This window comes from Amphiprion ocellaris, chromosome 18 (genome assembly GCF_022539595.1).
Source record: "Amphiprion ocellaris isolate individual 3 ecotype Okinawa chromosome 18, ASM2253959v1, whole genome shotgun sequence".
Lineage (NCBI taxonomy): Eukaryota > Metazoa > Chordata > Actinopteri > Pomacentridae > Amphiprion > Amphiprion ocellaris.
The window spans coordinates 17,517,701-17,530,772 of record NC_072783.1 but is presented as its reverse complement, the minus strand read 5'-3'; the positions used below and the strand labels follow the sequence as shown (position 1 = coordinate 17,530,772).

The 13,072-nt window shown below is 43.0% G+C and overlaps 1 protein-coding gene across 1 annotated transcript; it reads right to left on the bottom strand.

Annotated features, from left to right (window-relative positions):
• Positions 1-1,262: 1,262 nt before the first annotated feature.
• Positions 1,263-5,135, bottom strand: LOC111571609 (transcription factor Sox-9-A-like). Its single transcript, XM_023274863.3, has 3 exons — positions 4,313-5,135; positions 3,783-4,033; positions 1,263-3,557 (listed from the first exon to the last, which is right to left on the bottom strand). Exons 1-3 carry the CDS (start codon positions 4,747-4,749, stop codon positions 2,746-2,748), a joined length of 1,500 nt encoding a protein of 499 aa, XP_023130631.2. The 5' UTR covers positions 4,750-5,135; the 3' UTR covers positions 1,263-2,745.
• Between the last annotated feature and the right edge of the window lie 7,937 nt (positions 5,136-13,072).

The window sequence follows — 13,072 nt, the reverse complement described above, 5'->3', positions numbered from 1 at the left end:
CAGGAGGGCATTAAAATGTATACAGCACAATGGATATGTATACAAGTATCGATGGAAAGCATTTTGGGAAAAGTTGTAGTCACTATCAACAGTAACCACTTTGAACTCTTTGTATTTTGCTAATCTACACAAAAAACAAAATGCCTCCTAAGAAATACTCAGAACATATAACTATGCATGAGAAACAGATTGTGAATCGATGAGCTTCAGATGTTCAGTTTTTTTCATTTTGTCACTGACAACATTAAAAACTAACTATGCAGATATTTAAGAAGCTTATTGATAGCAAACTCATATTTTTTATTATTGATTCATGTAGCTATTACTCCTTGACTAATAATCTACTAACAGCCTTATACCTCAAAATCTTCAAATATATCCTTTTTTTCCTCAATAACTGAACAAATGATCAGCTATCAAAATTCGTACTTCTTATTTTTTTGTTGATTAATTGGATGCAGTTTAAAAGCCACAATGTCTTTTTTAAAACTTTTATTATATAAACGCTCAGAACTGGGAATAACAAGGAGACGGACGTCTGTTATAGGTAAATATACACAAATCTGATATTAATTGATTGCAAGTTTCACTTGTTTGCATTAGAATGTGTTTATGCAATTATGTCCATATCCAATCATACTTTGTATACAAAGTGTCAGCTTTCAGAGGCCAGTAACAGCCTGAGTTTTCAGCCTGAGCATTCTGAGTTACTGCTGTGGGTTTTAACACGTCTTCGGATGCTACATAACCTGAGTTGTGAGGTTTTTCACAGGACATCAGCCACATGCATGGAGTGCAAAGTTTGGAATAGAAATCAGTGTTAGAGGCCTGTTTTGCTGTTCAGACTTACTTATACGAATCTCTACACCCCCGCCAGGATTTTATCTACGCGGGACCTGTCCAGCCCACTCTTTCTTTTACCCTTTGAAATCAATTCTGAATATTTTCAGCAGTTTTACCACACTTGCTATATGGAGTGCCCCCCTCCAGGTCCCCCAGAGCCTCACAACCCCCTGCTGCTACCAGCTGACGAGGAGGAGAGGAAGAAAATAAAAGCAGAGGAAAAAAAACAAGGCTTCTGGGAAAACAAACACTAGTGCTGCTTCTTGGCACTCTTCATTTAACCCCTTCACGGACTCTGGCATGAGGAAAACAAGAATTATCGTCTGTTTTAAGTGTCATATGTTGTGCAGCATTGTAAAAACTGCATATTTAAATGTTTCCTGATTTTTATCCTGAGGGATTAATGACAGACGGCTCTGTTTATTAATAGCATTTTCTTTTTTTTTATTGCAAATACATATACAAAAGATTCTTTAAAGACAGTACAAATACATGGCGAGATCGCAGGAGGAAGAAAAAGAATATTGGAAACATCAGATCTTTGATACTGATAGAAAAGGAAATGGAGCTCGCAGAGCAGAAAGGATGGACGGTCCCTCTGGTGATCGCACAACAAAAGAAGCCTAACAGAAAAACTGTAAAGTCTGTGTAACTGAGATACAATTTTCCAGTTCTTTCAGCCATAGATTAAAGTCAAACTCAAAGAAAATTCACAAATAACAACTAATTCATACGCATTTTTGTTAGATAATTCCCCTGACCCCCAGAAAAAGGCAAATACATACTTAAAATAGACATTTAGATAAGATAAATAAACCTAAAAAAAAAAAAAAAAAGGACGATTACAGCATGTACCATTTTGTCTAAGTACCTCCTGGGTTGAAAATCAAAAACAAAAAAAAAGAAGAGGGAGGAATTTATATGCTGTCTACATTGCAAAGAGGACAATTCATTAGTTATAAGAATAGTATGCAAAATAATTACTTTGAAATAAAGTTAACGCTAATAAATAAATAAAACGTTAAAACTGGATTTGACCTGGGGGAAGCTTGAGGGGAGTGTGTTGGACACCAGCATGGAGGGGAGGGAGAGACTGCAGGGGGACATCCATGGGGTCAAAGGTGACATCCTGTAGCTGTCAAACACACGCTGTCGGACGGTAAGCGTAATCTCAGCTGTGGCCGTTGCACGCACGCACACACACACACACACACACACATACACACAAACACACACGCATACAAAAAAGTTTGGGAAAGTGTAAAATCCAAGGCACGGATGGTGGAAAGAGCCGCAGTCTCCCTGTCAACACAGCACAGCATTGTGAAACCAAGTCTCTCTCTTTTCTCTTGTATTGCCTAATAGCTTTTCCGATGATCATGACGCTTGACTTCAACAGCATTACAGTTTCAATACAAACCATACTTGCTGAATGGCACATGAAAAGCGACAAAAACGAAGTAACAGGAACCAGAATCTGCACTACCGCAAGTGGTTAGTTGCTGAACTGGTTTAAAAAAACATATAAAACTTTTTTTTTTTGTTTTATATCTACAGATACAAATAATTATCCTAACCCTCCCCCACCCACCCCCATGGGTTACAAACTGCCAGCATAAGAAGAAAAAAAAAAACTAAAGGAAACATACACAGTACCTACTGGAATATCAACAATCAATAAGTCCTCACAGAGGATTTTCTTAAGTCTTTTCATCTCTCTAAAAATATATATATAGTTTCTATCATGATACAATAGCAAGGCACTACGTGAGCCAATCACAAGTCCAGCTCTCCTCTTCTTTGAATTCAAGTGTCTGATTCAGGGGAAGAACTCTCCCTGGAGTAAAGTGTTTCGGGGTGTGTCGGATGTGTGTGGCTGTACATGTCACTGTGTCAGCGTGCTCAGGGTCTGGTGAGCTGGGTGTAAACCGGAGCCTGCTCCCAGTGCTGGGGGCTGCTCTGCGGGATGGAGGGGACACCCGTGTTGTCGGCTATGGGAGTGTACATGGGCCTCTGGCTGGGGCTGCTCATGTAGCTGAAAGTCGAGTACAGCCCCGAGCCCTGCCCCGCCCCCGCGTGGCTGTAGTAGGAGGCGGCGGTGCCTCCCCCCTGGTGGTCGGAGTAGTCGTACTGCTGTGCCCTGGAGATGGCTGGGTAGGAGGAGGAGGGGCTGTAGTGCTGCAGGTTGAAGGGGCTGTAGGCGACGTGCTGAGGGGAGCCCTGCTGCTCGCTGTAGTGGCTTGGGCTCAGCTGCTCGGTCTTGATCTGGGTCCTGTGCTGGGCCTGAGTTGCTTCTGAGCCGCCGCTGCTTCCCAGGGTGGTCAGGGTGTGCTGCTGCTGCTGTCCCTGCTGGTTCTGGCTTTTTGCCATCCAGGCCGCCGCACCTCCTGCCTGGGGGCTGACCGGGGCGCCGCTGCTGATGCTGTAGCTGCCGGTGTAGCTGACTGGCGTGGCGTTGCCAGGGCCGCTGGCGGAGCCAGGGTGGCCGTTGGGTGGGAGGTACTGATCGAACTCGTTGACGTCAAAAGTCTCAATGTGGGAGATGACATCACTGCTCAGCTCACCGATGTCCACATCACGGAAGTCGATGTTGAGCTGACGTCCGCTGGGACCATCGGGCAGAGAACGAAGGCCCACCTCACGTTTTAGGTCCATCTTGCCTGAACTGACATCGGTCTTTGGGGTGGTGGGAGGAGTAGGGGGGCCCTGGGAGCCTAAAAAATGAAACAGATGAGATGTGACTTTAACTATTAATTCAATATTAAGTCTTGTGCTTATTAAGTACATCAATAGTTCTGGGTTAGAAAATGATTTAGTAATCTTTTTTCACTTTTTAAATGATACTCAAGAGAAAAACAGGAGAACATGAGGCATTTAACCAAAAACTATTGGAAATAAGTGAAAAAGAAAGTGAAAACTAGATTTTTCTCTCTTCTCACCTGAGTGTTCACCCGGAGAATGCACCTCTCCCATGCTGGAAGCCGGAGAGTCCGCCTGCTGGAGAGCCTTGAAGATGGCATTAGGGGAAATGTGCGTCTGCTCGCTGCCGTCCTCCGGCTCGCTCTGCCCGTTCTTCACCGACTTCCTGCGCCGGGGCTGGTATTTGTAGTCCGGGTGATCCTTCTTGTGCTGCACCCGGAGCCGCTCAGCCTCCTCCACAAACGGCCGCTTCTCCCCTTCGTTGAGAAGTCTGTGCGTAAAATGTACCATTATTTTTACTTGAAACGCTACAAATTTTCGACTGAAATCTACATTAAATGAGGTTTTACTAAGTAAAACAACAACAACAACAACAAAAGAATAATCAGTGAACGCGATAAATATTTTGAAGCTTTAAAACTTAAAGTTTTAACACAGAATGTGCAAGTGTGCCAACAGAAAAGTGTTAAAATTTGAAATGCATTCTAAATCCAAATTACACATTATAAATCGATGCGTAAAAGCGGAATAGCAGATCATCCACACTTACCTCCAGAGTTTCCCCAGAGTTTTGCTGAGCTCCGCGTTATGAAGGTGCGGGTACTGGTCTGCCAGCTTCCTCCGAGCAGCCTGAGCCCACACCATGAAGGCATTCATTGGTCTCTTAACGTGAGGCTTGTTCTTAGTAGATCCGTTAACGCGCACCGGCATCGGCACGAGGGTCCAGTCGTAACCCTTGAGCACCTGGGACACTGCCTCGCGGATGCAAGCGGGAAACTTATCTTCCTCGTCCTTCTTGAAGTCGCCCAGGGTTCCGTCCGCTCTGAGCAGCCCGTTCTCAGACGGCCGGGTGTTCTCGGTGTCGGAGCCCGAGCCGGACGGACACGGGGAGCCCGCGGAGTCCTCGGACATGCTCGGGCTCGGGGCATCAGAGAGACACTTGTCTTGTTCCTCCGTCATCTTCAGGTAGGGGTCGAGGAGATTCATACGAAAAACTGTTTGGTGCCAAATTACGCGTGAAATTGGGGCGTTAATTCTGCTTACTCGCGAGAGGAAAAACCTCTAAATTGACTTTACCTTGCCAGGATGCGTTCAAGCAAAATCTTTAAACTCAGAAAAGTGCGCAAAAAAGACGATTCTGTCTTGCTCCGGTGCCGTGCGTAAAACTGATTTGGACAGCGAGTGGCTTTACGCACGAGTTTTCTTGCAGACTCCCTGGGGCAGTGTGTTTTCTGCAAACGAATCCGCGCTTGGAAGGACGAAAAAAGCCAGCTGGTAGGAGTCTGTTTCAGCTCTGCAGAATGAAACGATAAAGAGCTCCTTTCTGATCCCCGAGTACAATCCCCAGAACGCTTGAGTGCTTTGAACTTGCAAACGTTTTGCATGCGGGCTTTATAGCAGCGTTACCATGCTGAGGAAAGCCCAAATCTGATTGGCTGGCAGCATGTGACGCCAAAGTAAAGGAATTTGATCCCATTTTCCCTCTCCTAACCAGCTCAGAAAACACACACACATTTCCTTGACACACACACATACTGCTCACTAGCCTCTGTATTCTGTGTTTAATTCTGCTAGATTTTCCTATAGATATTTTCAAGGCTGTATGAGGAAAAAGTGATTTTCAACATTTAATTAGACATATGGAATATAATGTATAAGCCGTAAGTGACTCAAAGTGACAGATTTTATAATGAAGGAACACAGTGAAAGAAACAAAGTCATTGCAGGAGGATGTGGTCAGTAAAAGATCAAACCACAAGGAAGAAAACCATTAAACCTACACGCCAAATGACAAATGGCATCCTACACAGCTATAGACACTTTATATTCCGACTTTTAAACCATTTTCTTGTGTTTCTAAGTGCCTTCCACCGCCTCGGATCCATACATACAGTTCCATTATCTGGACAATAGGGGGAGACAGCAGTCTAGAAACCTAGTCAGCTCACCTCCCCTCACTTTGCCAAGAGCAGCAGAGGGAGGAGGAGGGAGAGCAGACTGCTGCAGAGCAACAGTTGCTGTCAAACATCAGCTTCTGATTTGTATCGCTCGTATCATTTCCAACAACAGAGCAATAATCTAGTGAATTGCGGATTCTGTTCAGTTTGCTGACTGTTCAACATTCTGTCCTTACCTTTTCCCACAAATGGTCCTAATAAAACTGGGAACATTTAAAGAGTTGTGTTTCACAGTATTATAACTTTTTCTTCATTTTGGAATTAAGCACATATTTGAGACTTCCAATATGACTTCCACTGGCAGGTTTTGTTTAAAAGATGGGAAGTAAGTCTTTGATTTTTTAGTTCTACACATCATTTTGGAAAGGCACACTGTACAACTTCTAGCTTTTTTTGGGCTGTGACCCAGTGGGACAAACGGTGGCAGATCCTTTATTTAAGAAAAGGTAGCAGCACAGTGACATGAAAAAAGCTCTTAGTATGGAAAATATTTTTTTATTTCTTATATGAGGTATTGTATGCTAGTGGTACTGGCAAAATGCCACACATATTAAAAGTATGGCTTGTTTCAGACAATAAGTTATTATAACAGATGCATAAATGTGCAGCTAAGGGAGAGCTAATTTTAACTACATTATGTATGTTTGACTTTTAAATCTGTAACTTGTTTTGAGTTTTGAATGGAAAATCGTAATATGCAAAATGACTAACTGTAACTATAAGTGTAGTTGAGTGAATGTTGCAGAAAATGTAAAACTTGAACCATACAATCTTTAAATTTAACTGCAGTTCTTCAGTGCATATACTTAGTTACTGTCCACTGCTCGCAGCTCTATTATTGTGCATCATCCATGAGTGATTTTCAGTTTTCAGACATCCTCTCACACACAAACACACACCCCCTTTGTCCTCTCCCTGCAGCCAAACACAGTGCGACTCTCCAATCAGAGCAGCACAAAGTGCTCTGCAGTGGTCACTGATGGTACCCTGCCTGCGCACGCCCCCTTTGATTGTTTATTATGCTTTGTGGAGATGTGGAAATGTAAATCTCAGTTCAGCCTAATGTGGACAACATGTGCTACCTGAAGTCGCTTTTAATAGCTCACAGATGTCAGGTAGAGCTAATTTCACTGTGCAGGCTGCTCTGTTGTTGCCGAGCTGCACACAGCCTTTCTTTTAAAACAGATACTAATCTTATTGCTTTTTTTTTTTTCCCCCCTCCCTGCGTCTCTCTCTGTGTTTAAAAGAGTATGACTGTCTCTGGATGCTCTTTAATGTCTCTATGTTGCTTGTTTGCCTTCAGTCCGGCTGCTAAAACTCTGAATCGCTCAGTAATTCTTTCTCTCCCTCACCAATTACGCCTGCGGTTCCAAAACACTACAGCCTAACATCGCCGACTCCTTCGTTCCTCTGCGAGTTTATTTACACGAGACATGCTTATTTAAGATACTCAGTTTGAACACAAATAGAAGGGAGCAGTTTGGCTGTGCGTTAATGGCTCGTGGGACGACGCTGAGGTCGCGTGCGCGCTGCGTGCCGTTACACAGGGCCACCGAATGCCACTGTGTTTGCTTGCAGAGCTCAGGAGGCGTGAACGCATTGACTCACAGAGCAGAGTGGTGGAAAACGTGGTGTTGCTATTGACAGAGTAAATATGCCCAATGGAGGTTTAGCAGAGAGCAGGAGCTAAAAGCAGGAGGCAGAAGATGGTGAGGTGGAAAGTGTAAATGAAAGGAGGGAAAGGAAGACAGAGGAGGAGAAGTTGGAGCCGGCCGCTCAGAAGTTTAAACTTATCCGAGTTGTAACATAATGTCAGGAATAAATAGAAGCAGGTTGCATCACACAAGCTTGGACTTGCAATGCGTTTAGTCCACGGATGGATTAAGAGAGCTTGATGCAGTGCCACCTCTCTGATGTGCTGTTTGTCAAGTCTAGAGGCTAATAACAATACTACAAAAAAACAAACAAAAAAAAAAACCCTGCGGCTCAAAATGCATTTACCCCATTGACTGGCATTTTTAATGTGTATTTAATTTTCCAACATTCTGCTTCTATTCCTCTAAATTATTTTAGTAAAATGAGCATAGATCATTTTAAAAAATGTGACCCTTTTAACCCGAATACCTGTTGATGGGGATAAAATAATCATGAAAATTATACTGCTCATCAGAGCCAGAAACTAAAAGAGCAGAATGAATATCAAGCTTTCAACTTCTTGACGGGCCAACTGTGAAGTGCTGTTGCATAAAGAAAAATGTTTTAATCTAAAATCGTAAAATTGTGATATTTCATCCAAAAAACTTTATTCTACGTATCTTTTTTTTAAATGCCATGAAATAAATTATTTGCACTGGATTCTGTAAAAGCTAAAAGAAAAATTGTGCTCCTTGGCACAGCTAAGAAGACAGTGACTAAGTCAGCTGTGGTTAACTAAGGGAAGATGACAACAGAGCCTAAGAGGACAAAAATCATAGTTTAGCAATAAAACCGACAACCGAATATTTGGATATTGGGGTCCAGCCCCAGAATTTGCACATTATTTTACATTTTTGTCTGTCTGATCACATCATTTCTGAACAATAAAATTGGACATTACAATCAAACAGTTACTCAGTACTTGAGTAGTCTTTTCACCAAATATTTTTTTACTCTTACTTGAGTAATTTTTTGGATGACTACTTTTTACTTCTACTTGAGTGATAGTATTTTGAAGTAACATTACTCTTACTTGAGTACAATTTTTGGCTACTCTACCCACCTCTGGTTATTGATGATCAGAAATCACAACAACATAGAATGTGGCCATTTAATATAGAAGTACCCACAGGGTTGATTTGTGGCCCCATATTTTGTCCACCTAAACCACCATTACATATACCCCATATCTTAATTTCTAACTTTGAAGAGGAACTTTTGGGTGAGGCTGGCGAGGGAAATAGCTTCACAACGGGGAACCAAACCGAGAAGCTAGAAAAATTCTTTGTCTTAAGTGCCAGGGGAGCAGTTTTCAAGTGAGTGAGCAGTGTTGAGACCAGTATGCAGCTCTTTCAATAAATCCATGGGTGCAACCAGTTTTAGTACCTTGTTCATAGTTACAAAGAAGTTAGGAATGACTTTATGCGCATACTTAGTGGTGAATTTATGAAAAGCAGGTACAGCCCAGTCCATAAGAATAAGAGAATGTTGGTAATAATAAGACAAGACAATTGGCAAGAAGTACAACTACGTCTGAGTGTAAAACAGAAGGCTTCCTTACATATTGGCAGTGTAGAGCAGCTGCCCAGCTGTCACCTGGTAGATGTGCACATATCAGAAACACATGTATACACACAATGTGACAGCACATCTGACCTCCACTCCCACGTGACATCTTGTCAAAAAGAAAACCAAATCTAACACGGACATATGGTTTAACACTCCTGAACACACTCCTCCTCCTCCACATGTCACACAGGCAAGTTAGACTCTTATGACAACTGTTCGAGCTGAATTTATTTGCATTCTCTCAAAACCGGAATACTTAATTTGAGGCCTGTAAACTTTGCAAATATATGCTGTTACGCCCCCATCTAAGGGGTTAGGAGCACAAAATATCAGTTAAAAGGTCCGTCTAAGATTGACTGCTTTCTACTAATTTTAATCAGAAAGTTTCCAATCAGTCTAGCAACAGTTTGTGAGACGTCTGTCTGTGGTTTCAGAGCTGCTGCAGGATAAAAGGGGAGATCATTCTGTGGACTTTAGGCAGTAAAGGATGACCTGAGGCTGGCGGGAGCAGAAGTCAGGATAGCAGGCAGGGCGAGGTCTTGGGAAACTTCTCATCTTGACTTGGAGCTACAGCGTAAAAAATCTGAGCAAACAGTAGGAGTCAACTGCCAAAGTCTGGTTTGCTTTTCCAGGGGAGTCCCAACGGGTGTGCTTTACATTCATGAGCGTCACATCTGTGGTAGTGACAAAAGTGTGTCCAGGTTCCGGGTATAAATTCCGATTTAAAGGTGCAACTTGGAATTTCAAACATGGGTATACTATTATAGGATTTTTTTTAACAACTTGGCTGCTTAAAATTAATGGAGGAAATAGTTTGCAGTGAATGCTCCTCTTGGCATTTCTCATAGCATCAGGACTCATCATTGCAGATGTAAAAAAAATTAGACTCATCAGGAATATTAGAGCATTCCAGTGGACCTAGCTTCCAGCGCTGCCCCATCAAAATGGAATGCAGCCATTTTTAATGCTACTAGTTTCACTCGTGTCCAAACAACTCAAACGTGTCTGATAGTTTTTCTGCAAGGCTTGTTCTGTAACATTGGTTGTACAGGAGAAGATGAATACACTGACAGCGATTTTATTATTACCTGCAAACTTGTTGCTCATTTCACCCACCTTAACAAAAAGGGTCACTGAAAATCTATCTTGAGAATACAGAACTCAGTAATGGCTCTGACACGAGGTTGATTGAAGTATGTTTAGAACATACTGAAAATACATATCGAAAGTGGACAGACACTTTATGTAGCTTTTGACTTGCTCTGACTTTAGGTTGTTACCAGAACCAATGTAATAATTGTTGTCAAGCTACTATGTTTTCAGTAGCATCTTTTATGCATTAAGAACTTAATGGAAAAATACCCCCTTTCTAGCATGTGTCCACACTTACCACAAAATGTACTCATTATGAGGAGCACTATTAAAACACTTGTGCAATACTCGCTGTAGCCTTGATGGAACCTTTTAAAGTTCCGTAGAGTAAGGCCAGTGTTACACTTTCCTTGGTTTCAAGTACGCAAGGATCCATTTGAGTACAAGTTATGTGAATTTTGTTATCTGACCAAGTCCACATGGATCTGTGAATGTCTGTGTGGAGCCCAAAATTTGCATCCATGTGAACAGTCTATGCTACCTCTACACTACGAGAGTGCACATGCTCTGCAGTAGAGTTGAAGCACAGAATACCTAGATGCCTAACCACTGCACATTTATGGAACAGAGTCCTCCAAGTCCACTAGGAAGTAGTATAATCACAACAATGAAGGGAGAATAATAATCAAGGCTTAAGGAAACGGGGACAGGCAGAAGAAATGTGATGAAAAATGCTTTTGAGTTACTTCTTTAGAAACTGATGCAACACTTTTGTGTTTACATAGTGTGGAAAGTAATCCTGATAATTAACCCTCTGCTGTATTGAGTTTGATAATTGTGTTTTAATGTGTCACTCGTAATTCCTCTAACTTTGTGCAGGTGCAACACTTAGAAGCTGCAGTAGCCTTTTAAGCGATGCTGAGGTGTGAAGAAGCCTGACTTTCATTTGTTCATAGATCTCACATTGCCTCAGTTAAGGCTGTCATGATTTATTAATAGTTAAATGCCACACTTTCAGTTGTGTACTGACTGTAAAAGGAGCAAGGAAAGATCAAAGGTATTCAAATACCAAAGCGGTGGAGAGAATGTTAGAGAAACATCTCGTCGCTCGGAGCCTGCGGCCATCAGTTAGGTGCGATGTGTCATTTGTAGAGGATTCAAAGTGATTAATAGTTGCCTCAAGCCTGCGTGTGTCTTTTCCACTCTGATCTGATCGTCTAGGCACCGGGTGTCTGTTGACCGAATGTCATTCACCTCCTCATGCTGTTCAAACAACACTTAGGAAAGACTCAGGCAACTCCCAAGGAGGAGCGCTCTATCTGCCATCCATCACTGACCGACCCCTGCTGCTTGTCTTAATACCCACACCCCAGTTTCTTTTTTGACTTCAATATCCAAGTTTTCATATTCAGCATTTTCTTCTATGCTTTCCCTCCTTTTTTTTGCTTTCAAGTGGCATTAACTTGGCTGAAAACCATCCAAGACACTCCAAACTTAGTGAGTGGACACTCTTCTCCAGACTAAATCCTGCAGAAAACAGACCCGATCGCTTCATGCCTCTGGACATATTTCCCAGCAACCTGAGTTGTTGCTGATTAAAATATGTGCATTAGCTGCTCTTACCACGCTGTATGAGAGGTTGGAAAAGCGAACGGAAACCCAATCCACTCAGGCTGAGTCGAAAAAGCCGCAGAGGAGTACCATTTCCCTCCGAAGATATGGCTTGTGCAAACAGCCCTTGCTTTAACAATAACAATGGTCTCACCCAGCCAGGCCAAGCTAACTAATGACAGATCCACACCTTAATGCTGAGCAGTTGTTTGGGTTTAGCCAATGGAGGGCTTGTGTGCATGTGTGTGTGGTGGTTTTTGGGGGGGAAAGAATGGCAGTTGTCAGCGGGTGGCTCGTGCCACTGGAAAACTCCCTCCTTCCTTCCATGGACAGAGAGCAGCACCCACGACTCAGGCAGAGGTTGAAGGAGAAAAGCTCTGACGCAGCGAAACGTTACTCTGAGCTGCAGAAGATGTCCAACTATAACGCAGCACATTTTTACAGCTTATTGAATTGTGCAGGAGGCAGGATGGGGGCGGCGAGGGTGGGGGCAGACGTCTAAAATTATTCCTCTGTGTGTTTTTGGTTCCTTCTCCTATGTAGCAGTATGTTTCTTGATTCCGTTTCCTTTCTGTGACCCTCTCTGTCTTTACAGTTGTGGTTGATGCTATTTAGTGGCAAGCAGCTGACATGCTTATGAAGGTTATTTGGTTACAGGTGAAGGTGAATCTAATCTTGTAAATACATTACAACTTCCCAGATGAACTCTGAGCAAGAGGGGATGTGTCATCACAACTTAAGTGTGGCACAAATAGAACACATACACAGATCAGCTCTTTATGCTGCTAAAACTCCTCTGACCCAACGGGTCATGCACACAGGAAATCTGGGGATGTCCTGTGGCACTGGAATGGTGGCTGTGAATTCTGTGGATCCTGTGGGTTGCAGGGTGGGACCTACCTAGATCAGACTTATCCTGGCACATCCCACAGATGCTCAATAACATTTAGATCTGGGGACTGTGGAAGCCAGGTGAACAGCTTAGCTCTGTCGTGTTCCCCAGGCCACTCCTGAGCAGTTAGGGTGGGTAGGGGTTAGGGTTAGGGTGCGTCGGGGTGCATTGTCCTGCTGAGGGCAGCAACTGGCATCTATGACTTCTGTTGCCTTGTGGGATGGGGGGGGGGGGGGGGGGGGGGGGTTTGCTTTACCTGCAATGCTCAGGTGGATGCAACATGTCAAACATCCACATGAATGTCAGGGCTCAAGGTTTCCCAGCAGAACGTTGCATGGTAGCAAGATGATCGATGTTATTCACTTCACCTGTCAGTGGTCATAATGTGTATATGCTGCAAAAGCTACAACAACGATCCTCCGCATGCAATTTTCCAACAAAAACATAGTTTTCTGATTCAAATATGAGATAAGCTCCACTTTGTTTGCAAATC

Bases quoted from the DNA above. Each gene is read 5' to 3' on its own strand.
- LOC111571609 (XM_023274863.3), bottom strand. From the start codon at position 4,749: ATGAATCTCCTCGACCCCTACCTGAAGATGACGGAGGAACAAGACAAG. The intron at 4,034-4,312 runs GTAAGTGTGGAT...TTTTACGCACAG, and splicing joins ACTCTGGGGAAACTCTGGAG to ACTTCTCAACGAAGGGGAGA. The intron at 3,558-3,782 runs GTGAGAAGAGAG...TTCATTTTTTAG, and splicing joins TTCTCCGGGTGAACACTCAG to GCTCCCAGGGCCCCCCTACT.